At 39.8% G+C, this 27,328-nt stretch overlaps 1 protein-coding gene across 1 annotated transcript in view; it reads left to right on the forward strand.

The window, feature by feature from the left end:
- The window catches only part of DNHD1 (dynein heavy chain domain 1), an 82,900-nt gene that overhangs the window by 9,842 nt on the left and 45,730 nt on the right, over positions 1-27,328 (forward strand). Inside the window, 8 exon segments of the mRNA XM_073217715.1 lie at positions 870-1,073; positions 1,151-1,261; positions 2,793-2,949; positions 9,919-10,173; positions 10,283-10,420; positions 10,553-10,604; positions 24,948-25,210; positions 25,299-25,542. Of these exon segments, the coding sequence (XP_073073816.1) occupies positions 870-1,073; positions 1,151-1,261; positions 2,793-2,949; positions 9,919-10,173; positions 10,283-10,420; positions 10,553-10,604; positions 24,948-25,210; positions 25,299-25,542 (1,424 nt within the window).

A 27,328-nucleotide genomic window follows, 5' to 3' on the forward strand; every position in this document is an offset into this window, starting at 1 on the left:
AGGCACTGGACCTATAACATACACCTTTTTAAAGTACTTTAAAATATGTTAAATGCTTAAAAATATTACTGGTTTTAAATTAATGAAAATGAGACTGCAAAATAAAAATTAAGAAAAAATCCTTTGTTAAATGTGCCCAAACATGGCATTAGGCTAAGTAGTCTACTGCAACTCAATACAGCTATTATATGGCTACATCTCAATTGTATTTAATGTGGGAGGTATGCATTTTGCTGAAATAGGAAACAATTTGCTGAAGTAGGATTTTAAGATGGCTCTGGAGGTACTTGTCTTCTCCACTAGGCTGTAGTTTCCCTCTTTATTTTCCTGTGTCTCATCTTCAGATCGCCCCCTTCTCTTCCCCATTCTCAGTTTCCAAGCAGTATTCCCCAAATATCTCTGCATGTTCTTTCAATAGCTAGAGATATGTGTGTTTTGTCATTTCTAATATGCCAATTTTTTTTATGTTTCAACACTTTTGAAATTGTGATGCATCTTATAAGATGATGGAGTACCATATTGACAGCATTTTTAATTTTAATTTATCATTTTAAAAATGCAGCTTACAACTGATGGCATCTTAGATTTGGCGGGATGTAAGGTATCTGGGTTTGGAGATGTGAACATGTTGGAACTGGTAGCTATTTTTTTCTTTCTTCCTATCATTGGTTTCTGTTTCTTCTTAATATTTGTTCCACCTTTCTAGTTTGAAGATCATTCTACTGTCTTCCTTCTCTTTCCACTTTCTTCTGCCTTCCTTCCTGCCTTCTTCTTCTTTTTTTTTTTCCCAGCCTCTGTTTCCTTCTTTTGTTCCTTCCTGAAGTCTTCACAAGTTCCTGTCTTCTACTGGTCAGACCTCTTTTTTAAAGGCCCTACAGTCTGGTGCTAGTGCCACCAAACAAGGTGAATCCTGAGTACTACATCTTCTCTCCGTTTGGAGTCCTACATGTACATCCTGTGGAGGGCAGTGAGACAATGACACTGGGCACCTGGCACCGCCACTCTGTCCTCTGGGAACAGCTCCAGGTCATTCCATTCTTCAAGTATTGCCTCTTACGCAAGGCTTTCGCCTGGTAGGTGATGGTGGGTATGGGATTTGGGAGGAGGTTTGCTGAGAGCATAGCATGTGCCACTGCCCTCTCATCTGCAGTTGGCAGAAGAGTGTGAAGCTGCAGGTGCTGTTCCGGTGCCGGACTTTCCTAGGGAAACATCTACTCTTTGCTGTGCCGCACTTTGGAGCTGGGCTGCTCCATATTAGCAGGTGAGGTCTTCAAAACACAACTTCAGTAGAGTTTTGGTAATTATTTTTTCAAAAAGTAATATGTTGTTCCTTGTAAAAACTTTGGAAAATGTGAAAAAGCACAAAGGAAAAAAATCTTTTTAACATTTTTTGCATATCCTAGTTTTTTTCTATAATATATACAAATATCATACTTTACATATTGCTCAGTAATCAGTTTTTTCTCTGAATAATATATTCTGAATATATCTCCATGTAATTATGTATTCCTACACTGTCTTGCCCCCAGTCACAGAATTACTAAATATCAAATCTGGGGTTCTAACTCAGGTGTTTGACTCCAAACTCTCTGTACTTTCCATGGTATTACTTGGATTCTTGTTTGGAAAAGCTTAGTTATTCCTGTTTTCAGTACTTTCTTGCTTTCTATGCACTCCTCAGCCACTCCAGTCCTGTTCTGTGGTAGGAATTGCCAACTCAAACACCTATGGAGCCCACGCAGGAGCTATGAAAGAAATGCAGTGGCTTAGGTGCAAGACATTAGGGAGTGTGGGCCTGCATTCTGGAGACTGCATCCAAAGAGGACAGTCACTGCTCAGTTCCAAGTGTGCCACTGAGATTATTGGTCCAGTGTGTCAACCACATTATTTTTCAGATTTACTGGGAACCCACATTTTGGTGTAAAATTTCTTAATTTTACCTGGTTAGTTCAAATTTTTATTAAAACACTGTGCTGGCTACATGTGAAAACCTTTTCAGACTGATTTTGGCCTATGGGCTACCAGTTTGCAACCTCTTCTCTAGGCATCCTCCAGTTTAGCCCAATCATCATGGTGTAATGAAAAGCATAAGGGCTTGGAGGCTGGCCTGGTCTGAATTTAAATCCTGAATACTAGGAAGGACCTTTACTCTTTGAGCCTCAGTTTCCTAATCTGAAAAGTAAGGTTAAAGATAATTCTCACAGCTATAGTGAGAATTAAATGAGACTGGGAATTCAGTATACTTAATAGGTGCTGAACAAATGATACGCATGATGAATATCCTCTGCTTATTGGGGGTCTTTAATCTTTTTCAAGGATGTTAGAGACGTAGAGTTCTCAGGCACCGGTGGTGGGGAAGTGAATAACAGAGTGGGTTTCCTCAGGAATGATTGGCCCACAGGGAAGTTGATCACCTTTGACCCTAACACTCACCTGTCCAGCTAGACTTTTAGGCCCCTCAGCTTCCCTTTTTCCAAGAAAGAAGCCTCTGTACTCTCTCCTTCTAAGTCAGACCTTGAGATCTTTTTGACCCTCTCTCTTAGCAAAATGGGTGTAAACGTTTGCACATATCCCAGGCCTTTCATAAAGAATTCCCCAGCAAGCAACTTCCTGGGCTTGAATTTTTTAGAAGAACTCTCAGGAGGAAGCTGCCACTGTTTGGTCACTGGAAATATTATAATCTTTCTAAACCTTTGCTCATTCTGAGGTGAGCTGGGCTGGGGAGAGGTCAAGGGTGTCTAAGGAAAGAGGGCTAAGAGGCCGGCTCTGACCAGCAGAGCCCTCTATTCCAGGCTTCTGCAGGAGCTGCATTCTGTGTGCTGGCTCCCCCAGGAGCCAGATCGGAGCTACGGGCTGCTGGACCTGCAGCGGGCTCTGGCCAGGGAGAACCACAAGGCTCTGCGGCTGCTGCATCGCTGCCTGCGCCTCTGCACATCCACCCTGCAGCTGGTAGGAGGCCCCAGTTTATCATGAACCTTTTCTCCAGCTGAGCTCGGCAGAGTTTCAGCCTCTTCTTGGCTTAAGCTTCTCCCGGGATCCCCTGTGAGGCCTGGACTCTGCAGTTGGCTCAGAGCCATTGTCCTGCTCAGCAATAGCAGTCTCCTCTCTGGGATGGATGGATCAATAACAGGTGGGCAGAGGCCTGGACGCAGCCTTTCCCTATGGGTTGGTCCTGGCCTTGAGCAGGGAGAGGAAGGAGCATAACAATGTCTGTTTTTTTCAGTTGTTTGTTCCAGGGACAGTGGAGAATTTGAGAGGTGGAATCCTGATGTTTCACCTGCTGGGCTTGTCTCTGTACCTATCTCAAACCTTTGGCAGGCCACTGTGGCTGGTAGAAGCACCCAATAGTGGAGTTTTTCCTAATTATGCCTACTTTGCATCTGTGGTACATGCCCCCTGCCTAGAGCTTTGGGAGTTCCTGCTGTGTACTTGTTTCTTGCCTGTGATCTGTCATCACAGGTTGTTGTCTGTCAGGTGGGAGTGGATATTCACATAGTTCTCTGGCTAATCACCATCTATAGATAGTCCAGTTCTGAGAAAGTACCCACCCAGACTTTATGAAAATGAGAGATTTTGTGAAGGGGAGGCCCTTGGTACATTCATACAGTGAAGTGGCTGTTAGCCTACAGATGATTGCTGGGCTCAACGTTGCTTGAGGCTGAATGGGGCAGAAGGTGGGGATGAGCTGCTCCATAGCCTTTCTCTACTTCCCAGCTACTACATGTCACCTTTGTTTTAATAGCTGTAATTTTTTTTACAGTCGGTAGACTTATCTTTTTCCATTTAGGTATAATTTGCATGCAGCAAAATAAATAAATTTTAAGTGTACTTTTTGTTAAAATATTTGCATATGTACATCCATATAACCACCTTCTAGCTTAAGATACAGAACATTTCCAGCACCTCAGCAAACTCCCTTTTTCCTCTCTTTTCAGTATTGCCACACAGATGACCACAACTCTGACCTCCATTCCCACAGATTAATTTAGTCTGATTTTGAATTTCATATAAATGGAATCAGACAGCATGTGCTCTTTTTGTCTGGCTTTTTTTTTCACTCAACATAATGTTGGTGAGATTTATCCAAAATGCCCTGGGTAACAGTGGTTCACTCTTTGTATGCTATATACTATTTCTCTGTGTGAATTTACCCACAACTTATTTGTTAATTCTTCTATTAATGGGCATTTGGGTTGGTTCCAATTTTTTACTATTATGAATAGTGCTGTTATAAAGGTTCTTGTACATGTCATTTGGTACACATAAGTACTCATTTGTTTGGGCTTTATATTCCAGAGATGGAATTGCTGGGATAGTGTATATGTATGTTTTGCAGTGCCAAACAGTATTCTGGAGTGATTGTACCAGTTTATATTCCCACCAACACTGTATGAGACTTCCAGTTGTCCTATGTTCTCATTGGCACTTGATATTGTCAGAGTTTTTTATTTTAGCCAAACTGGTGGATATACAGTGGTATCTCACTGTGGCTGTAATTTGTGTTTCTATGATTACCAGTAATGTTGAACATCTTTTCATATGTTTTTTGGTCATCTTGGTACCCTATTTGGTGAAGTGTCTAACTCTGTTGCTCATTTTTAATTGGGTTGTCTGGTTTTTTTTCCTTTTAACTTGTAGTTTTTTATTTATCCTGGATATGACTCCTATATCAAATATATGTATTGTAGATATTTCCTCCCAATCTGTGGCTTACCTTTTTACTATTTTAATGGTGCTTTGAATAACAGAAGTTCTTAATTTTCTTAAAGTTCTCTTTACCAGTCTTTTTTGGTTAGTGCCTTATGAGTCCTGGTTTAAGAAATCTTTGCCGATCCCAAAGTCATGTAGATATTCTCCTACATTTTCTTGAAATTTCATTATCCTTTTTCTAAAAATCACATTTAAGTCTATGGTCCATTTCAAATTAATTTTTATGTATGGTGTAAGGTAAGAGTCATTTAACGTTTCCTGTTTATTGAAAAGACTGTCTTTTCCCCGCTTCATTATAAAAGTGTCCTTGTCTTAAGTCAGGTGGTTGCATGTGTGTGAGTCCTTTTCTGAACTCTCTTTTCTTCCATTATTGTATTTGTCACAGTGTTTTAGTTACTGTACCTTTACAAGTCTTCATATTTGATATTGTAAGTCTTACAACTTTTTGTTACTCAAGATTTCCCTTGCTATTCTAGGTTCTTGGAATTTCCACATAAAATTTAGAGTCAGCTTGTTAATTTCTACAAAATAGTCTATTGGGATTTTTTTAATGGCTTGCTTTGAATATATAGTTCAGTTTGGGAGAGAATTGATATCTTAACAATATTTCATTTCCTAATCCATAAATATGGACCTCTTCATTTATTTTGATTTCTTTAACTTCTCTTAATGTTTTATAGGTTTCCTGTCGAGGTTGTTCCCGTATTGGTGTTTTTTTGTTACTATTATAAATGGTGTTTTAAAACATCATGGTTTTCTAATAATTGCTACATCATATATAAAAACTAATTCATGTTAGATAAAAGATATGAAAGTTTTCAGAAGATAACTTAAAGTATTTTTATTATTTTAGGGTTTATTAAAATATAAAACTTGTAAACCATAAAAAATCAACAAATTTGTCTATGTTAAAATTAGCTTTTTAAAAACACCATAAAAAGAATGAAAAGATGGGCCAGTGCAACACGTGGAGCCGTTTTCTGTGCTGCCACATAGAACGGAGTGGAACCCAGCCCTGAGGGCAGTCACCCCAATGGGGAGGATCAGTGCTTATCACAGCTGGTAACAGGATTGTTCGAAATCTGTGCCAAATAAAAGCGTGCTGCTGCCCATTAAACTGTAGCATTACTGAATAATTAAAATAGATTTGAAATGTTAAATAAATAATGATATTCAGTGTGAGTGTTTGGTAGATACCCTTTACCAGTTTTTAAGGAAGTTCCCATCAACTCCTAGTTTGCTAAGAGACTTTATCATGAATGGGTGTCCAATTTTGTCCAGTGAATTTTTTTTTCTGTTTCTGTTTAGATGATTTGGGGATTTTTTTTGCTTTAGTCTTTTGTTATGGTGAATTGTCAGTGTTAGACCACATTTGCATTACTAGGAAAAAGCCATTGTTTTCTTTCCTCTCCTATTTCTTCGTGTAACATTTTTTATATAAAATTTGATAAGAGAGTTGCAAGAATAGTATAATAAACTCTCATCTACCCTTTACTCAGATTGCTACATTGTTCCATTTACTTAATCATCCATGATCTTTTTCTTTCTCTATGTATATATATATTATTTGCCTGAACTGTTTGAAAGTTGCAGACATCAAGTCCCTTTACCCCTAAATATGCCACTGTGTATTTTCCTAAGAACAAAGACATTTTCTTTCATAGCTGAGTATGATTATCAAAAATTAGGAAATTTTACTTTGATACAGTTCTGTTATTTAACCCCCAATCAGTATTATAAATTTCTAGTTATCCTAATAATGTCCTTTATTACCATATTTTTTTCCTGCTTCAGGATCCAGTCCAGACTCATTCACTGTGTTTAGTGGGCATTTCTCTTTAATCTCTTTCATATGGAGCAGTTCCTCTACCTTTATTGGTTGGTTGGTTGGTTGGTTTTTTGGGGTTTTTTTTTTTGCTCTTTGCCCCTCAGAAGAACAGCTCTACAGTATGATGTACATTCCAAAGTTGCCTCCACCTCCAGATCAGACCAAGAACAACCTTAGCTGAGATCTTCATTGGCACTTGCCCCTTCCCTGTTTTGCTTCCCTCTTTCCCTTGAGGTTTCTTACCTGAAGATCATTCCTTCAGTAATTTCCATTTCTTCAAATTCTAAATCTCAGATTCTGCTTCTAGGGAACCCAACCTAAGAAAATATATATAAGACCAAACTCATTTACTGTTTTATTCAAATATTTCATAGCCATAATTATTCTTACCCACTTTATCCTTTAGTTTCTAAAAGATATATATTAAAATCCCCTCTTTTGACTTGTTTCTCCTCAATGTCCTTTATTTGTAACACGTATTTCAAAATCATGTTATTTGCATAAAGGTTCCTAACAATATTTCTTTATGACTTTATTCATGTGCAATAGTCTTCATTCATGCTACTACTTTTTTACTAAAGTTCTTTTTTGCCTGGTGTTAATGGCATCAAGTATTTACTTGACTTATCTTTTCCTATCCCTTTGTTTTCAATCTTTGTTGTTTTATGCATATCTCTTATAAAGAGCTGGAAAACATTTAGTATGAGAGTCTGTATCTTGCAATGGGTTTATCTCATTTATTATTATTATTGATAGGTTTGGACTTATTTTTCCCATCTTGGTTTGGTGATTTCTATTTCATGTGATTTCTATTTAATTCTTCTTTGTGTTTCTTGTCTTTTGTTGGATTGTTGACATTTTTGTTGCTGTTATTGTCCTCTAATGCATTGGATGTTACACATTTTACTCTTTTCATGGTTTCCCAGGAACTACTCAGGGCCTACTACTCATCTTTCTGAGTGTTAGAATCTTGATTTTGTTTCTTTTTACAGACTCCTAGGCATTTCTTTTCAACTTCCTCCAGAGGAAGTTCATGTAACTCAGTTCTGGGCAATGAATTGTAAGTCAAAGTCACTAGGAAAACTTTTTAAAAGAGGCAGATCAAACTGGGATGTCTTTTTGGACCTTACTCCAGTCTTCTTGCCTGACTCTTGGATGAAATTTCCGGTGATGGAGAAGCTATCTCAGCATAAGGGAGAAAGTCATATTAAAGATGGAGGAGGAAGATAGAAGGAGCTTTGTTCTGATTGGTGTTCTTGAGCCAATATGCTCTTCAGGGGCTCTTCAGGGGTTTCATACTACATTAAATAAGTAAATATTTTACTTGCTTAAGATCCACTTTTTTTAGTTTTCTTTTACTTGCAGATTAATACATATGTAAGACATTTATCCACCTGCCCAACAGTTAGCTGTTCAACTTTTATTTTTATAAAAATGTCTCTGATGTCTTTTTCTAAAAGCATCTTCTCGGAGAGGCATGGAGGAGAACATCTTGCCAAGTCTGAGGTCACATTTGTGTATGAGACACCTAGCTTAGTTAGGCCTCATCTGCCTCATGTTTGGGTCTCAGAACCCTGGTAATTGAGCTCAGGGTTAGCAGAATACAGTTCACAGACACCAGTTAGTTCTAATCCATTTAAAATTGCAACCCCCCATTATCACCAGCACTTCTGATCCCTCTTCTTGCTCTGTGGTTTTTTCCATACACTTACTACCTTTTTATATGCAATATAAAATAGTCATTGATTATATTTATTGTATTTATCTCCCCCTCCAGAGGATAGGGATTTTTATCTGTTTCATTCACTAATAGATCTCTAATGCTTATTATACGTATGCCATATAGCAGGGCTCAGTGAATATTTGTTGAGTGAAGGAATGCCCAATGTGAATTTGTATTCATATCTTTCTCCCAGGCAGAATAAGAACCTCTCCTAATTTCCTTTCTCTCCTCTCTACCTCTCTCCACTCTCCACCCTTCACCCTTCCTATTATGCTTGTTATTGATATATTAAATTTTAATTCTGGATCATTATGAAAATTCTTAGTTTACAGCCTACCCATTTAGAATTAAAAATATGTTTCACAAATTTTTTTGCTCACCAGAGGTCCTTGTATACCACTTTATCTTCTTATATTCATTTTCCTCTGTCAGAAATATATTACTGTTTGTTTTTTTCCAGAGAGAATCTGAGGATGGTAAATTTTTTGGAGTTTTGTGTATCTAAAAATATCTTTGTTCATCCTCAACTTCAGTGATAACTGTAACTAGAAACAGAATCTCAAGTGAAAATATTTCTTCAGAACTTTGAAGATATTGCCCCTTAGTGGTGAGAGTTTAAAAGTGTATGCCGTTATGTTGTAGGAATTGTTGTTGTTTGTGTGGTATTATCCTAATTGGCACTCGGTAAGCCCTTTCAGTGTGAGGCAATACATTCCTTTTACAAACATTTTCTGTGAAACTACCTTTCTGGTGTTATGAACCACAGTGGTGATGAACCCTTAGTGGATGAACCACAGAGGTGACTCAGTAATGATGGTGCACAGGACTAAGGGCAATGAAGTGGGGCACTAGTAGGGAGGGTGTTGCTAAAGCATGGAGGAGAACATCTTGCCAAGTCTGAGGTCACATTTGTGTATGAGACACCTAGCTTAGTTAGGCCTCATCTGCCTCATGTTTGGGTCTCAGAACCCTGGTAATTGAGCTCAGGGTTAGCAGAATACAGTTCACAGACACCAGTTAGTTCTAATCACAAGCTCTGTGAGCATCAAAAAGGAGAGCAGCAGGGACAAAAGGTCCATTTGGCCAAGTGTATCTTTCTGGTGCCCAGAGAAGTGGCAACCATCAGTGGCATTTGTAGGCTGCTGAACCTCCCAGATGAGAGAAGAACCCACAAAGAGGCTCCAAGACTTGTATGCCACATTCTCCGTCCCCTCCCAGAAAGTCTGTGTCAGTGCCCAGAGACAACTTCTACTATCATATAAGGCAGTATTATGCTAGGCATCACCTGGGCCTGCTCATGAGAGTCCCATCCTGGAATTACTGCTGAGCCATGCTTATCCAATTTTTCTCTTTCCTTGTCTAATATGTGCATTGTGAACCTCTCTATATGTGCACAAATTTTCTATTTGAGTTCTACCCTGGGACTTTTAGTTGACAGACGTGGCACATGTGGTCCCTTAATATATGTTCTCCATTTCACCTCTTCCTGGTCACTTAAAGATTTATGGGGCTAATCTCTACTAAAAAGCAGCCCTTCACATATATTTAGGCTCTAGATTTTAGGCTCCAAGCCCTAAGAGTTTTGCACAGACCGGTGCGTGGCTGGTTTGCTCACCATCCCTCTTTCTCCAGTGAGTTCTCTACTCTATGGTGACAGATTCACGAGGATACATATCACATGCAACAGGGCCTGCAGGAGCAAGTGAAAAACTGCAAGAGGATCAGGACAGACCAATGCTCTGTATACCTTCAGAAGGTACAGTGCCGGCAGCTGGAGCGGAAGCTGAGGCAGGTGGAGGCCTGGTCGCTGCAGCTGGGGCTGCTGGCCCGCCTGGTAGGATACATGATCTGCCAGAGCCTGGTGTCTATCATAGAGAAGGAAATGACTTCTTTTGTGGCCAAAATTCTGCAAGTAAGTTGGTGGGTGGCATGTATGGAGGCGGGTGGGCAGTCAAGGGCCAGATGGCAGGGAACAGGTGTTGATATCTAGCCCTACGACATTTCCTGATCCTTCTCTACAGGCCCCAAGGCAAAAACCCTTTCTCTCAGCACAGCTGGTCTTTGACAGTTGTGGCCAGCTGACTCCAGAGCCCTGTATTGAAAATATGATTGAGATTCTAAATGGAGGTGTACAGTCTATCAAGGCTTCTGCCCTGAAGGTATTCTGGATTGGGTAGGAGCTGGCTGTAGAAATTCTCAGTTCCTGTTCTCTGTGTAGTCAGAAGCTCTTAGCCTTGTCTGAACAGTCATTATTTTCCATTTCTTCCCTTTCTCCATACTTTGGCTTGAAGGTAATGCAGTCTACAGACCTGAAGACCTCCTGGGATTTCCTGTATTCTGAAGGTATTTAACGAGACTTGGGCAGGGGGTAGAAAGGATGGAAGGAGCAGGAACACACTCAGCATGCTAATGGCATAGCCATAGAGTTAGGCCTATGGTATGGATGGAGCAGCTGTAATCTGGATGTATGCATGTGCTGTGGAAGGGGAATCAGGTAGAAGGGTAGGAGCATGTGTGTGCTCACACATGCATGTGCTTATGTGTATGTGTGTGCATGCACCTGAGTATAATGAGAGGTGTATGAAAGAATGTAAATGAGTACATAGTCTTTCCTCTGGTTCATCCAAACTCCATGAGGTTTTCCTCTAAGGTCATAATGATGTTTTGCTTTCTGTTGAATTTCATTAAGTTAATTTGAACTTGTTTGAAAAACTGCTTGTTCAATATTTGCTTTATTTCATACTGCTCTTTTTCACTTCATATAGAATAATTCATTAGTATTATTGAGCTATTTTTATGATTACCATTGGTTGTCAATCATTGGTTATCAATCCTCAAACTTGTTAATCGTCAGGGAGGAAATTTCCTTTATTTGGAATACTAATGCTCTCACAAATACAATCACTAAATGCACTCTGTCACATCTAACACGTAGATGCTTTTTCATTTTCCCATTCAACTAGTATGTTTTCGTTAAAACATGATTTAAAGACATGAAGTTAATTTTAAGAAATAGGTCACAAGGAAGAAAAAGGTTCTTTGAAAGGAACTCATGTCTTACAAATCATATCAGTGGGGTATATTTTTTCTCAAATAAATTTAGGTTAATTTATAGAGACTATTGATATTTGTTTTACATAGCACAGTGGAAAGAGACATATTAACTTACTAATCTGTAAAACAGTAATAACAAAAATATCTAAATTGAAACATTATTTTGAAGAATAAAAAGTGATATGTCTAGTATAGTGCTCAGCACATAGTAATACATGCTTCAGATAGTATCATCTTAATATTATTAGTATTAAAGAATTAGATAAATCAGACATTTCACAGCATTTTCTCATGTTGTACTAATTTATATTATGAATATACTGTAGTTTTTTCCTTTGAATGTCAAAACAAAAAAACCTTACACTTTTATCCTAAATTCTAATGAAAGTGAAAATATTCACCTGCAATGTCTTGGGTTGTTCCTTCCACTTTTTAGAGATCAGCATGGACTGATATATTTAGGGATGAAATGTTCCAATGCTCATATCTTACTTTTAAATGGTTTAGGGAAAGGTAGAAAGACAAACAAGTAAAGCAATGCAGCAAAATGTTAATAATTGTTGAATCTAAGTGGATGGATACAGGGTTATATAGCACCTTTAAACTTTTCTACATGTTTGAGGAAAAAAGATCAGCATGGAAAATCCAATTAATATTATAGAGGAACCCAAGCCAAAGTTCTGATTTAGGATTTTCCTTAAGTTCTTTGTGAAAATTGGAGTAATATTCAATAAAAGTAAATATGTAGCAGTTAAAACACTACTAGTAGTCTTTAATAAACATACCTCCATCTGAGAAAGCTCTTACTTAAATGAGGCAAAATTTGTATGTCGTGTAAACCAAATTACAAAATGATTTCAATACATCTACTTATACATAGAAATATGAAAAAAATAAAACTCTTATGATAGAAACTTATACATCAACTAGATTATAGTCCCTAAAAGAAAACCCAGTGTATTATATTGACAGAACAGTTGCAAATATCCTCCAGTCTTAAGCTGCATTGTCCAGCAGTTTCCAGAGGACAGTCTTAGTACTGGAACATACTGAAGCCAAAAAGAGATTATTAATATTACTATCTGATGCTTCTACAGTCTTATCGGGAGTTTTCTGAACTTAAAACTAAGAAAATCCAATCAGATCATCATTTTTCGCATCTGGCAGGTGTCGAGCTCAGGAACTATTAACTAAGTTCTTACATTAACTTTACTTTGACAATATCCTACCAAGATCAGAATGTCTTCTTTATATTTGTGATAAGAAACATCTGTTAAACTGTAAAGGGGCAAAGGATTGCTTTATTTTTATTATAAGATCTCTTGATGTACATTTTGGTTGAGATAATGTTGAAGTTAGCTTAGAGACATAATGCAAACAGTGAAACTGTCATTACTGTATTTTTTGCCAGGGGGTTGCATGTGGCAGGGAGGGTCTCTTGAGAGTGTGAGGTATGAACAGTAACCATCAAGAGAAAGACAGGTTTTCTTTCTTGCCATTCTATAAGAAATTTTGAAGAGATGAAAAATGGTTTAAATATGTTTAATAAGAAGCTTTGCCTTGTGTGAAATGTCTGAGTCACTCATTCAAGGAAACCTACAGTAAAGATCTGTATTATTTAGATCTTTCAGAGTTGGATTGGTATTTAAAAAATGAAGCTCCATGTTCACTTATATGTATTATGCCTATACATATATATTTAAAATTGAAGCTTGAATCCCTCAGTAATGACAGGTAACTTTTTAAAAATTTTGTTAATATCAGATTTCTTATCATAAGCAAACTTTATTTCACTCTTGCCTTGGCTATGAAATTATTAATGATTTTGGTTTTGTTTTGTTGGGATATTGCATTCTCCAAATTGCATTAAAAATACTCCCCCTTTTCTTTCTGTTGCTCCAAGTCACACATGAAGTGACTGTAGGACCATATTGCTTGAGCACTCTCCTGAGTCTTGGCACCTTGAATCATAGTTCTTCAACCTTACTTTGTGTCTTGGAGTTCATAAAACAGGAAGTTACCAAATTCAAATGCAGGAGAGGTGTAGCAACACCAAGCTTCACAGAAACTGGAACTAGAAAGTCAGGAAAAGAGCCCCTATCTCTCAATTGCTATTTCTCCTTTCATCTCTACATCTCTCTGTGCTTCCACCCAATTCCCCCTGATTCTTTCCTAAAACTAGCTGTCTCTGCTTCTTTTGAACTTTCTGCTGCTCCTTTGTAACTATTGCTTCCAAATGACTTAGACTTTCCATGGTACCAATTCCATCCTTGACTCTATATGATCTTTCATCTAAGTGTTCCTGTATCTGTAATTGGCTTAGTTCACATTTCAAGACAAATAATATGATTGATTCAGCTATCCAATAGAGAGAATCATAAGCTCTGTCAGGGGGAATGGGTCCTGGTACAAATGAATTTTAGTTTTAGGTTATAGGTTAGGAGCAGATCCTCTTAAAGGGGTGTGTATGGTGAAGTAAGCTCCAGTCTTCAGTTATGCTTGTAGTTGCTATCAACATCTATCATACGGGCCTGAATGTGCAAATTGGCTTGGATTACATAATCTTAACTCAAAAGTAGATAAACAAAAAGGAGAATTTATTAGCTTCCCTAACAGATTCATGGATGCAGCTGGATTCATGCTTAGCTGAAGTCAACTGTAAGTAACAGAAGACCTAAGAATGGCCTAAGCAACAAAAACAATGTTCTTACCTGAAAGAAGTCTTGAGATAGGTGCTTCCAGAATTGGTTCAGTGGCTCAGAAGTGTCATCAAGTAACAGGCTTTATATATCCTTCCCCTACTTCTTTCTGGGTTTACCCATAAAGATGTGCAGATCCTCTTAGAAGGGTGTATGTGGTAAAGGAGGCTGCTGTCAAAAATGTTTTTTCATCTTCAGGTTATTGCCTCATAGTAGCAAGACAAGCTGCAGCTCCAAGCACCCCCTTCTGAAGCACACGCAGTCAGAGGCAAGGTTAGAGCGGGAGCTCTCCTTGCTTGACTCTCACATGCTAACCGGAAAGGAAATCTTTTCCAGAAACTCCCCAGCAGATTCATTTTTACATCTTAGTGTATAAAATCTAGGTCATGTGGCTAACTCCAGCTGTGAGAAAGGCAGGGAAAACAAATTGCTGGCATATCTGGTTTCTTGCTGAAGATGGGCTCCACTACCACAGAAGAAGGGAGAGGGGAATAGCTATATTCCTCTCACGTAGTCAACCAATATGCATGCCAAGGTTCTATTTCAGGCTCTTACCACCTGGTGAGCAAGAGAATCACCAGCATTCTCTACATTGTCCTTTCATACTATATTCTTTCCTTCTAATAATTCCATTATTTAATAAAGCCTCATTTAATTGTGGTTCTGCCAGTAACAATATATTGAAGCTCACCAGCAGTCCTTATGTTGCTGTCTCCCAGTAATTTTGTTTGTGTAAAGCTCTTTCTCTATTTATTTGTCTGGATGGGCTTGTGGGAACAAAATTCTTAAGTTCTTTAATGTCGGTAACAGTTTGTACCTTTTTTTTTTTTTTTTGAGAGGGAATCTCTCATATTTATTGATCAAATGGTTGTTAACAACAATAAAATTCTGTATAGGGGAGTCAATGCTCAATGCACAATCATTAATCCACCCCCAGCCTAATTCTCTTCAGTCTCCAATCTTCTGAAGCATAACGAACAAGTTCTTACATGGTGAACAAATTCTTACATAGTGAATAAGTTCTTACATGGTGAATGGTACAAGGGCAGTCATCACAAAAACTTTCAGTTTTGATCACTCATTATGAACTATAAACAATCAGGTCAAATATGAATATTTGTTTGATTTTTATACTTGATTTATATGTGAATCCCACATTTCTCCCTTTATTATTATTATTATTTTTAAATAAAATGCTGAAGTGGTAGGTAGATGCAAGATAAAGGTAGAAAACATAGTTTAGTGTTGTAAGAGAGCAAATGTAGATGATCAGGTGTGTGCCTGTAGACTATGTGTTAATCCAAGCTAGACAAGGCACGGATGCAGAAGATTTCTCTCAAAACAGGGGGGTGAGGTTCTAAGCCTCACCTCTGTTGATCCCCAATTTCTCACCTAATGGCCCCCCTGCGACTGTGCCTGTCTTAGGTTGTTCCTCCCTTGAGGAATCTTATCCATCTCTGGCTAACCAGTCATCTTCCAGGGCCATACAGGGAAATGTAAAGTTGGTAAGTGAGAGAGAAGCCATATTGTTTGAAAAGGTTAGCTTTTTACTTCTTTGCAGATTTATGCCCTGTGGCTTCTATGCCCAGCATTTGTCTTGAGGTATCTTTACCACTTGGAGGAGTTATGATACTCGGTGAATTCGATATGAGGCATGAATTCTATTTAAGGGTCGTAATTAGGAAGGAAGAAGAAAAGCTATAGAGGTAGCAGACGGAAGAAAACATGGGAAGATTGATTATTTCTTTGACATATCTTCTTGTAGAGTAACTTAAGCATGTATAGGTTTTAAACTACTAATTAAATTGCACACACACATTAACATAATAGGAAAACAGTTACATAACCAAAGCAGATTTGTAATTACCAGCCATCTCCAGTGAAGCCAAGAAAACCATTTAGGCACCCTAGGCATTTGTGAAAAAACAACCCATTCCTGGGAACTGTTCACATCCTATATGTTCTTTTAACAGTAGATAGTCTGTAGTTGTAAGATTTTGGAGCACTACAACTTGCACTTCTCCTAATTCTTGGTTGAGTTCCAACAGTATAGATCCAGTCAAATTTGTTGTTTTACTGTATGCACAGGCCAGCTTAGATATCTCCTCTTCATTCCAATGGCAAGTCCAGGAACCGGTGGGATGAATGCAGCTACAACTGCAGCATCGCCTGGATCTTTGCTGAGGTTTTTGATGATCATCTTCTGGTATGTCTCTTCCAGAGAGTGCTGATGTTGGAAGTTCTTCTTCATATCATATCTTAGTTCATTTTCTGGGTAGCCAAATTAGGCTTTGATCCTCTGTATAAACACAAATAGACCCTTTGCCCACGCTTTGATATGCCCTTTATACCATTGTGTAGAACTCATTGGAGGTCACCACACAGGAACTGCTTTTTTTTTTTTTTAAGAGAAAGGAATATTATCAGAAAAGTGTACATCCATAGCCGATCATCTGACACCCTTTACGTGATCAAAATTAAGGATATTTAAAGCATGCATTAATCATTGATTTACATTTAGTTTTATCCTATCGGGGAGTAATCCCCCTTCTCTTTCTTTCTTTTTTTTTTCTTGTTATCTTTAATCTACACTTACATGAAGAATATTATGTTTACTAGGCTCTCCCCTATACCAGGTCCCCCCTATAAACCCCTTTACAGTCACTGTCCATCAGCATAGCAATATGTTGTAGAATCACTACTTGTCTTCTCTGTCTTGTACAGCCCTCCCCTTTCTCCCACCCCCCGATGCATGCTAATCTTAATACTCCTCTTCTTCTTCTCCCCCCTTATCCCTCCCTACCCACCCATCCTCCCCAGTCCCTTTCCCTTTGGTACCTGTTAGTCCATTCTTGGGTTCTGTGATTCTGCTGCTGTTTTGTTCCTTCAGTTTTTCCTTTGTTCTTATACTCCACAGATGAGTGAAATCATTTGGTATTTCTCTTTCTCTGCTTGGCTTATTTCACTGAGCATAATACCCTCCAGGTCCATCCATGTTGCTGCAAATGATAGGACTGGCCCTCTTCTTATGGCTGTGTAGTATTCCATTGTGTATATGTACCACATCTTCTTTATCCATTCATCTACCGATGAACATTTAGGTTGCTTCCAATTCTTGGCTATTGTAAATAGTGCTGCGATAAACATAGGGGTGCATCTGTCTTTCTCAAACTTGATTGCTGCATTCTTAGGGTAAATTCCTAGGAGTGGAATTCCTGGGTCAAATGGTAAGTCTGTTTTGAGCATTTTGATGAACCTCCATACTGCTTTCCACAATGGTTGAACTAATTTACATTCCCACCAGCAGTGTAGGAGGTTCCCCTTTCTCCACAGCCTCACCAACATTTGTTGTTGTTTGTCTTTTGGATGGCAGCCATCCTTACTGGTGTGAGGTGATACCTCATTGTAGTTTTAATTTGCATTTCTCTGATAATTAGTGATGTGGAGCATCTTTTCATGTGTCTGTTGGCCATCTGTATTTCTTTTTTGCAGAACTGTCTGTTCAGTTCCTCTGCCCATTTTTTTAATTGGATTATTTGATTTTTGTTTGTTGAGGCATGTGAGCTCTTTATATATTTTGGATGTCAAGCCTTTATCGGATCTGTCATTTAAAAATACATTCTCCCATACTGTAGGGTTCCTTTTTGTTCTATTGATGGTGTCTTTCGCTGTACAGAAGCTTTTCAGCTTAATGTAGTCCCACTTGTTCATTTTTGCTGTTGTTTTCCTTGCCCGGGGAGATATGTTCAAGAAGAGATCATTCATGTTTATGTCTAAGAGGTTTTTGCCTATGTTTTTTTCCAAGAGTTTAATGGTTTCATGACTTACATTCAGGTCTTTGATCCATTTTGAGTTTACCTTTGTATATGGGGTTAGACAATGGTCCAGTTTCATTCTCCTACATGTAGCTGTCCAGTTTTGCCAGCACCATCTGTTGAAGAGACTGTCATTTCGCCATTGTATGTCCATGGCTCCTTTATCAAATATTAATTCACCATATATGTTTGGGTTAATGTCTGGAGTCTCTAGTCTGTTCCACTGGTCTGTGGCTCTGTTCTTGTGCCAGTACCAAATTGTCTTGATTACTATGACTTTATAGTAGAGCTTCAAGTTGGGGAGTGAGATTCCCCCTACTTTATTCTTCTTTCTCAGGATTGCTTTGGCTATTCGGGGTCTTTGGTGTTTCCATATGAATTTTTTAATTATTTGTCCCAGTTCATTGAAGAATGTTGCTGGTAATTTGATAGGGATTGCATCAAATCTGTATATTGCTTTGGGCAGGATGGCCATTTTGACGATTTTGATTGTTCCTAGCCACGAGCATGGGATGAGTTTCTATTTGTTAGTGTCCCCTTTAATTTCTCTTAAGAGTGACTTGTAGTTTTCAGAGTATAGGTCTTTTCACTTCTTTGGTTAGAATTAGTCCTAGGTATTTTATTCTTTTTGATGCAATTGTGAATGGAATTGTTTTCCTGATTTCTCTTTCTATTGGTTCATTGTTAGTGTATAGGAAAGCTACAGATTTCTGTGTGTTAATTTTGTATCCTGCAACTTTGCTGTATTCTGATATCAGTTCTAGTAGTTTTGGGGTGGAGTCTTTAGGGTCTTTTATGTACAGATCATGTCATCTGCAAATAGTGACAGTTTAACTTCTTCTTTACCAATCTGGATTCCTTGTATTTCTTTGTTTTGTCTGATTGCCATGGTTAGGACCTTCAGTACTATGTTAAATAGCAGTGGGGGAGAGTGGGCATCCCTGTCTAGTTCCTAATCTCAGAGGAAAAGCTTTCAGCTTCTCGCTGTTCAGTATAATGTTGGCTGTGGGTTTATGATATATGGCCTTTATTATGTTGAGGTACTTGCTCTCTATTCCCATTTTGCTGAGAGTTTTTATCATGAATGGATGTTGAATTTTGTCAAATGCTTTTTCAGCATCTATGGAGATGATCATGTGGTTTTGGTCTTTCTTTTTGTTGATGTGGTGGATGATGTTGATGGATTTTCGAATGTTGTACCATCCTTGCATCCCTGGGATGAATCCCACTTGGTCATGGTGTATGATCCTTTTGATATACTTTTGGATTCTGTTTGCTAATATTTTATTGAGTATTTTTGCATCTACATTCATCAAGGATATTGGTCTGTAATTTTCTTTTTTGGTGGGGTCTTTGCCTGGTTTTGGTATTAGGGTGATGTTGGCTTCATAGAATGAGTTTGGGAGTATTCCCTCCTCTTCTATTTTTTGGAACACTTTAAGGAGAATGGGTATTATGTCTTCTCTGTGTGTCTGATACAATTCCGAGGTAAATCCATCCAGCCCGGGTGCTTTGTTCTTCGGTAGTTTTTTGATTACCGTTTCAATTTCTTTGCTCATAATTGGTTTGTTTAACTTTTGTGTTCCTTTCTTGGTCAGTCTTGGAAGGTTGTATTTTTCTAGGAAGCTGTCCATTTCTTCTAGGTTTTCCAGCTTGTTGGCATATAGGTTTTCATAGTAGTCTTTAATAATTCTTTGTATTTCTGTGGAGTCTGTCATGATTTTTCCATTCTCATTTCTGATTCTGTTGATTTGTGTTGATTCTCTTTTTCTCTTAATAAGTTTGGCTAGAGGCTTATCTATTTTGTTTATTTTCTCAAAGAACCAGCTCTTGGTTTCATTGATTTTTGCTATTGTTTTATTTTTCTCAATTTTGTTTATTTCTTCTCTGATCTTTATTATATCCCTCCTTCTGCTGACTTTAGGCCTCATTTGTTCTTCTTTTTCCAATTTCGATAATTGTGATGTTAGACTATTCATTTGGGATTGTTCTTCCTTCTTCAAGTGTGCCTGGATTGCTATATACTTTCCTCTTAGGACTGCTTTCGCTGCGTCCCACAGAAGTTGGGGCTTAGTGTTGTTGTTGTCATTTGTTTCTATATATTCCTTGATCTCTATTTTGATTTGTTCATTGATCCATTGATTATTTAGTAGCATGTTGTTAAGCCTCCATGTGTTTGTGAGCCTTTTTGTTTTCTTTGTAGAATTTATTTCTACTTTCATACCTTTGTGGTCTGAAAAATTGGTTGGTAGAATTTCAATATTTTGGAGTTTACTGAGGCTCCTTTTGTGAGGTAGTATGTGGTCTATTCTGGAGAATGTTCCATGTGCACTTGAGAAGAATGTATATCCTGTTGCTTTTGGATGTAGAGTTCTATAGATGTCTATTAGGTCCATCTGTTCTAGGGTGTTGTTCAGTGCCTCTGTGTCCTTACTTATTTTCTGCCCGGTGGATCTATCCTTTGGGGTGAGTGGTGTGTTGAAGTCTCCTACAATGAATGCATTGCAGTCTATTTCCCTCTTTAGTTCTGTTAGTATTTGCTTCACATATGCTGGTGCTCCTGTATTGGGTGCATATATATTTAGAATGGTTATATCCTCTTGTTGGACTGAGCCCTTTATCATTATGTAGTGTCCTTCTTTATCTCTTGTTACTTTCTTTGTTTTGAAGTCTATTTTGTCTGATATTAGTACTGCAACCCCTGCTTTCTTCTCACTGTTGTTTGCCCGAAGTATGTTTTTCCATCCCTTGACTTTTAGTCTATGCTTATCTTTGGGTTTAAGGTGAGTTTCTTGTAAGCAGCATATAGATGGGTCTTGCTTTTTTATCCATTCTATTACTCTGTGTCTTTTGATTGGTGCATTCAGTCCATTTACATATAGGGTGACTATTGAAAGATATGTACTTATTGCCATTGCAGGCTTTAAATTCGTGGTTACCAAAGGTTCAAGGTTAGCCTCTTTAGTATCTTACCACCTAACTTAGCTCGCTTATTGAGCTGTTATATACACTGTCTGGAGATTCTTTTCTTCTCTCCCTTCTTATTCCTCCTCCTCCATTCTTCAGATGTTGTGTGTTTTGTTCTGTGCTCTTTCTAGGTGTGTTCCCATCTAGAGCAGTCCCTGTAAGGTGCCCTGTTGAGGTGGTTTGTGGGAAGCAAATTCCCTCAGCTTTTGCTTGTCTGGGAATTGTTTAATCCCACCATCATATTTAAATGATAGTTGTGCTGGATACAGTATCCTTGGTTCAAGGCCCTTCTGTTTCATTGCATTAAATATATCATGCCATTCTCTTCTGGCCTGTAGGGTTTCTGTCGAGAAGTCTGATGTTAGCCTGATGGGTTTTCCTTTACAGGTGACCTTTTTCTCTCTAGCTGCCTTTAAAACTCTTTCCTTGTCCTTGATCTTTGCCATTTTAATTATTATGTGCCTTGGTGTTGTCCTCCTTGCATCCTTTCTGTTGGGGGTTCTGTGTATTTCCGTGGTCTGTTCGATTTTTTCCTCCCCCAGTTTGGGGAAGTTTTCAGCAATTATTTCTTCCAAGATACTTTCCATCCCTTTTCCTCTCTCTTCTTCTTCTGGCACCCCTATAATATGGATATTATTCCTTTTGGATTGGTCACACAGTTCTCTTAATATTGTTTCATTCCTGGAGATCCTTTTATCTCTCTGTATGTCGGCTTCTATGTGTTCCTGTTCTCTGGTTTCAATTCCATCAATGGCCTCCTTCATCTTATCCATTCTGCTTATAAATCCTTCCAGAGTTTGTTTCATTTCTGTGATCTCCTTTCTGGTATCTGTGATTTCCCTGTGGACTTCATCCCATTTCTCTTGCAAATTTCTCTGCATCTCTGTCAGTATGTTTATGATTTTTATTTTGAATTCTTTGTCAGGAAGACTGGTTACGTCTGTCTCCCTCTCTGGTGTCTCTGTGATCTTGGTTTGCCTGTAATTTTGTCTTTTCATGGTGATAGGAATAGTTTGCAGAGCTGGGATCAGTGACAGCTGGAAGAACTTCCCTTCTTCTTGGTTTGTGGCCTGCCTCTCCTGGGAGAATAGCGACCTCTAGTGGCTTGTGCTGGGTAGCTGCGCACAGACAGGGCTTCTGCTTCCTGCCTGGCTGCTATGGAGTTTATCTCCGCTGTTGCTGTGGGCATGGCCTGGCTCGGGCTGCTGCTCCAAAGTAGTGGAGTTGTGTTAGAGGGGGAGCGGCCAGGAGGCTATTTATCTCCATAAGGGGCCTCTGTGCTCCCTGCAGCCCAGGGGATTAGAGTGCTCACAGATCCCCGGATTCCCTACCTCTGGACTAAGTGTCCCGCCCTACCCTTTTAAAACTTCCAAAAAGCACCCGCCAAAACAAAGCAACGACCACAAAAAAAAAAAAAAAGAAAAGAAAAAGAAAAAGAAAAAAAATGGTGGCCACTCGCGTTTCTTTTATTCTCTGGCTCCGGTCTCCGATACCCGCTCACCAGTCTTGCTGCCCTGTTTCCCTTGTATTGGGGTCCCTGTCCCTTTAAGACTTCCAAAAAGCACTCACCACAACAAAACAACAACAACAACAACAACAACAAAAAAGATGGCCGCTTGCTTTTCTTTTGTCCTCCTGTGCCGGCCTCCAGTACCTGCTCACCGTTCTTGCTGCCCTGTTTCCCTAATATTCAGGCCCCGCGCATGCACTGTGTCTGCACTCTGGTCTGGATGGCTGGGGCTGGGTGTTCAGCAGTCCTGGGCTCCTTCTCCCTCCTGCTCTGACTCCTCTCCTCCCACTGGGAGCTGGGGGGAGGGGCGCTCGGGTCCCGCCAGGCCGGGGTTTGTATCTTACCCCCTTTGCAAGGTGCTGGGTTCTCGCAGGTGTTGATGGTGTCTGGATGTTGTCCTGTGTCCTCTGGTCTTTATTCTAGGAAGAGTTGTCTTTGTTATATTTTCATAGATATATGTGATTTTGGGGGGAGATTTCTGCTGCTCTACTCACGCTGCCGTCCTGGCTCTGCCCCTCCAGTTTGTACCTTTTGAAAATATTATTGGATATAAAATACTTGGCTCATATATTTTTCCTTTGTATATCTTAAAGATGTTACTCCATTCTCTTCTGGTACTAAGAATTGCTATCAAAAAGTCTCATAATAATATTATTTTATTTCCCTATAAATCACCTGCTCTTTTTTCCTAGATGCCTAATGCATTTGTTTCTTTTTTTCTTAAAATTCAATAATTTTAGTAGAATATTTTTTAGTATTAAAATTCTGAGACGATATTCTCAGGTATGCTCTTTCAGAATGTAGCTTTAAGTCTTTGTTTCAGGGAAATTTTCTTGAATTAAAGTTTTTAGTATTCTCTTTCCTTGCTTTGGGTTTTTCTTCAGAGACTCCTGTTACATGTATTTTAGGTCTTTATTGCCTATTCCAAATATTTGTCCCTTTCTCTTGAAACTTTTTTTAAAAAGTCCTTATTTCTTTTTTATTTTATAGTTATCCTTTTCTTGGCCTTCTGTTTTTATCTTAAGGCATTATCTGTCTGTTATGTTTATTTGCTCTTATATCCCTTTTTAAAGTTAATTTTCCATTCTGAAGTGATTTTTTTCTTTTATTTCTAATTCTTTATGAAGTTCTATCACATAATGTCTGAGTTTTTCTAATTCTGGTATGTGTTCTTTTGCCTTATTTGAAATGAATTTGTTTTGATCTGTTTTCTTGACATGTTTTCCTTATCTCTAAAGATATTTTTCTTTGGGAGAGATTTCAGAACTGTGCTGCTCTTCCACCATTTTCCCAGAATCCCCTCTAACATTATTTTGAAAGGACCATTCTGATGATATGTGGGACAGAGACTATAAGATGTTGGAGGCCAGGGCCAATGCAGGAAGATGAGTTAGAAGGGTGTTGCAATAGTGCAGTGAGATTTAATGGTGAGTTGGGCTGGGAGAGGTGAACGGGCTGAGGTGGAGGTGATGAGAACTGGTTGGATTCTGGAGGTATTTTGAATGTAGGCCTAATGGGATTTTGCGATGTCTGGTGTGTTGTGTGTGAGAGAAGAGTCAAAGATGGCTTGAAAGTTTTTGGCTAGAACAACTGGAAGAATGGGATTCCCACTTAGTCAAGTGGGAAGCCTATAGGAGGAGCAGTTTGGGGGGTGCAGTCAGAACTCATTTTGGCCCTATTAGAAGTTTGAGGTGCATATTAGACATCCAAGTAGAGCTGTAGAATAAGCAGTTGTTTAAATGGGATTTGGATTCAGGGAGATATATGAGCCAGACATAAATTTGAGAGCAAATAGATGGTATTTGAAAGCATGAAGCTGGATGACTTCCCCCAGAATGTGAGTACAGATGGAGAAGAGACAGGATCTGAGGACTGAGCCTTGGGAGCCCTATAGTGTTGAGGTGTTGTTAGTGTGGATCTAATTTCTGAACATTTGATGCTTTTTTCCTCCTTTTTGTACAAAGTTTTACACAAACACTGAATTGGCAATTAACAAGTTTCCAAAAAGTTAAAGGGGAGGACAGGTTCAAGGATATTCCTTTCAATAGATACTGAGAATTGGCATGTTCCACATCCTTTCCCAGCTCCTCCTCTGTTCTGTAGAGGCTGGGGTGCTACAAACTACACTTCCCAGGCCCCCTTGTAGCTAGGTGTCAAATTTGATTTAGATCCACAGGAGACTTCGATTCAGAAATGAGGTAGGTTGTGGAGAAAGGCAGGGCATCTATCTGCCATTCCTTCTGCTGGAGGGGAGCATGACAGAGTCAATGTGCATTTGTAGCTTTGGGGATGGCAGTGACATCCATTTTGCCAGGCAGCACAGAGCCCGAGACACTCAGCCTAGATCTTTTTTTTTCAGGCTATTCCAATTATTTGCACTTCACTTAATGTTCCATAATAATTCCCTTCCTTCTTATACTAGCTGGAATAAATTCTCTTCTCTGAACCTGAACCCTAACGAATAATTCTCCCAGTGAGTGTGGTGCACTTTGTGATATAGATGTGTGTGTGAACTTACTCAGGTGCAGAGGTGTGTGTGTGTGTGTGTGTGTGTGTGTTGTGTGTACACACACTCAGGATAGGGAAGTTGTGTGGGACCCTGGAAGGCACTCATGGACAATTATGGCATGTTCCCCATTAGAAGATGAAGAGGAGGACTCAAACACGGAATTCATGATACCCAAATTCCAGGGCCAGCCCAGTGATGCTGTGGGCATCTTCTGTGGCCCAAATATTGGATTGGTGTGGCCCCGGAAGTCTTGCACCATTACCGAAGCCCTGGAGGTCCGTGGGCACCGTCTGCGGGGTCAGTTCTTGCCCCCCAATTATAAGCAGCTGCAAGAGGACCTGGACAACAACCCTCAAATCCTGCAGGCACTGACGATACAACAGACCCTGCTGCAGGTGAGAACAGAGGTTTAAGGGCTGGATGGTGCCCACTGACTCCCATCATGCCCTCCACCTCTGCCCTAAGCATCTTGTTTGCACCTAGGGCACACTGAAGGAGGTGCAGGAATTCTGCAGGAAACATCACTGGCTGATGGACATTTACGAGTTCCTGCAAGCCTGGGGGCCTCAGAAGCTGGAGTCTATGAGAGGCTGTCCCATCAAGAGCTATGTGATGTTGGTGAGCCGCCTGAATGTTTGGCAGGCCTGTGTCTCCAATACACCTGTCCAGGTGATCACAAAAGGCAGGTTGCTCCTGCTGAGCTGTCATAAAGTACAGGTAGAGATGGGTGAGTACTGCTTATCCTCCCACCTTCCCTAACTCGTCCACATGGTCTGCCTTGGGTGCAGAACATCCTCCAGGCCCCTCATTGGACCTGTAGAGCCTCTCAAAGCCCCAGGTTCAGCCTTTCCCTTTGCAGTTAAAGGTCTGATCATTACCTAGGACAGTGTCTCTGATTTGGCTGTGCTGATTCCTCACACTCCTTAGGAATTGTCTTCCTGCCATCTGCCACTTTCTATTCTTACAGTCTAGAAGTACTTCAAACCAAATGTGACTGGGAGAAGCCTACTCCTTAGGCTAGTGAGCTCAGGTTCTTAGAGATTCTCAGGAATTAAGGGTGCCCCCTCTCCACATGTAGCAGAGTCAGAGCATGTATAAAAGTCTAAGGGGTCTCGTCTTACTCTGTATTCCTAACATCTGCAGATGGGAAAATAAGAATATAGTTCAGTTGAAAGTGAAAGTACTTTTCCATTTAAAGCAGCACATTTGGTCTAATTCATTCTGTTTGGGTATTTGGTCAATTCAAAATTCAAAACTATATTTCTGGGTTGTTTTATTCTCAAGTGTTCTCTGCTCCTTTTCCTCCCCAGGGCGGCATCTGGCACTGGAGAGGGCTGCTGGGCTGCTGGCTTCTGTCGGACCTCGCTGAGATGCAGTGCAGCCCTGCCTGCTCTTTACCCTCCTTCTGGCTCCTGCTGGCATTGCACAGCCTGGGGTTTTAGAGAATCCTCTGCCCAGTCCTTGTCTTAGACTGGCTACTCTTATAGCCTCCCTTACCCCTTAGTGCAGGAACGCAGTCTGGGCCCAAGGCTATCAATTCTCTGTCTTCCACATCCCCTATTGTTTGGAGCTGTGGGGGACTTGGGAGCATTCTGTTTGGCCCTTCTCTGCCACAACACGTGACACCATGATTTCTACTCTGCTATGACTCTCAAGTGAGCACAAGGGCACCCTGCATGGTGGTGTCTTCCCACAGTTCCACCTGGAAAGAGGAGCAAGCCCACTCTGCTGTCTGCTTCCTCCTCAGCCCATCTCAGTTTACCTCCTCTTGCCTCTGCCTACCCACCACTAGGCCAAGGCCCCACTGTTGACCTTCCTGGGTTTCTGAGAAATCTGGTTTAAGACTCATCTTTTTTCTTTTTCTTCTTCTTCCCTTCCTACAGGAGGGAGGCCTCATCTATTTTTTGCCAGCTAAATGCCTCTCCCTAGAAGCTGGCCTTGGAGGGGCTCACAGTGGGGTAGATTGGGGAGACAGTGATGTGTTCTTTCAGGAAACATGGGGGTTGTTCTGTTTCCTCACCTAACCCCCAAGGATGGCAGTTATCAGTGGTGTCTGCTCCTTGCACAGACTAGCTGCTGTCAGACCCATCACTTCCCTGACCTGCTTTCTTTGTGAATTGAAGGTGGGAGGCATTGGAACTGGGTTCTGGAGGTTTGCTTGAACTCGTGCTTAACCTGCCTAGTGCTCCCTGTCTTTGATTTTCATCAGGTGAAAACACATGCCTCATTAGGGATCTATTTTACCTACCACAAATATTCCCCTCTCTTCTCCCTCTCAAAGTGTACAGGGGGTACAGGCTGGCCAGGCAGGGACAGGGAGAGCCTGTGATTGTCTGCTTTCTTTCTGACCCTATTAAGGGCAGACTTTGCTCCATGGGTTGCTCAGGAAGTCTGTGTCTTTCTAGTTTGTTGGCTTCTTGATCCTGAGTCCAGGATCAACTAGCCTCTTCATCAGGAGCAGATGGAGGGAGAAAAGCATGGCTTCAGAATCCTGGCTCTGTTTTTCACTAGTT

Source organism: Manis javanica, chromosome 11, assembly GCF_040802235.1.
Source record: "Manis javanica isolate MJ-LG chromosome 11, MJ_LKY, whole genome shotgun sequence".
In the NCBI taxonomy this organism is placed as follows: Eukaryota; Metazoa; Chordata; class Mammalia; order Pholidota; family Manidae; genus Manis; species Manis javanica.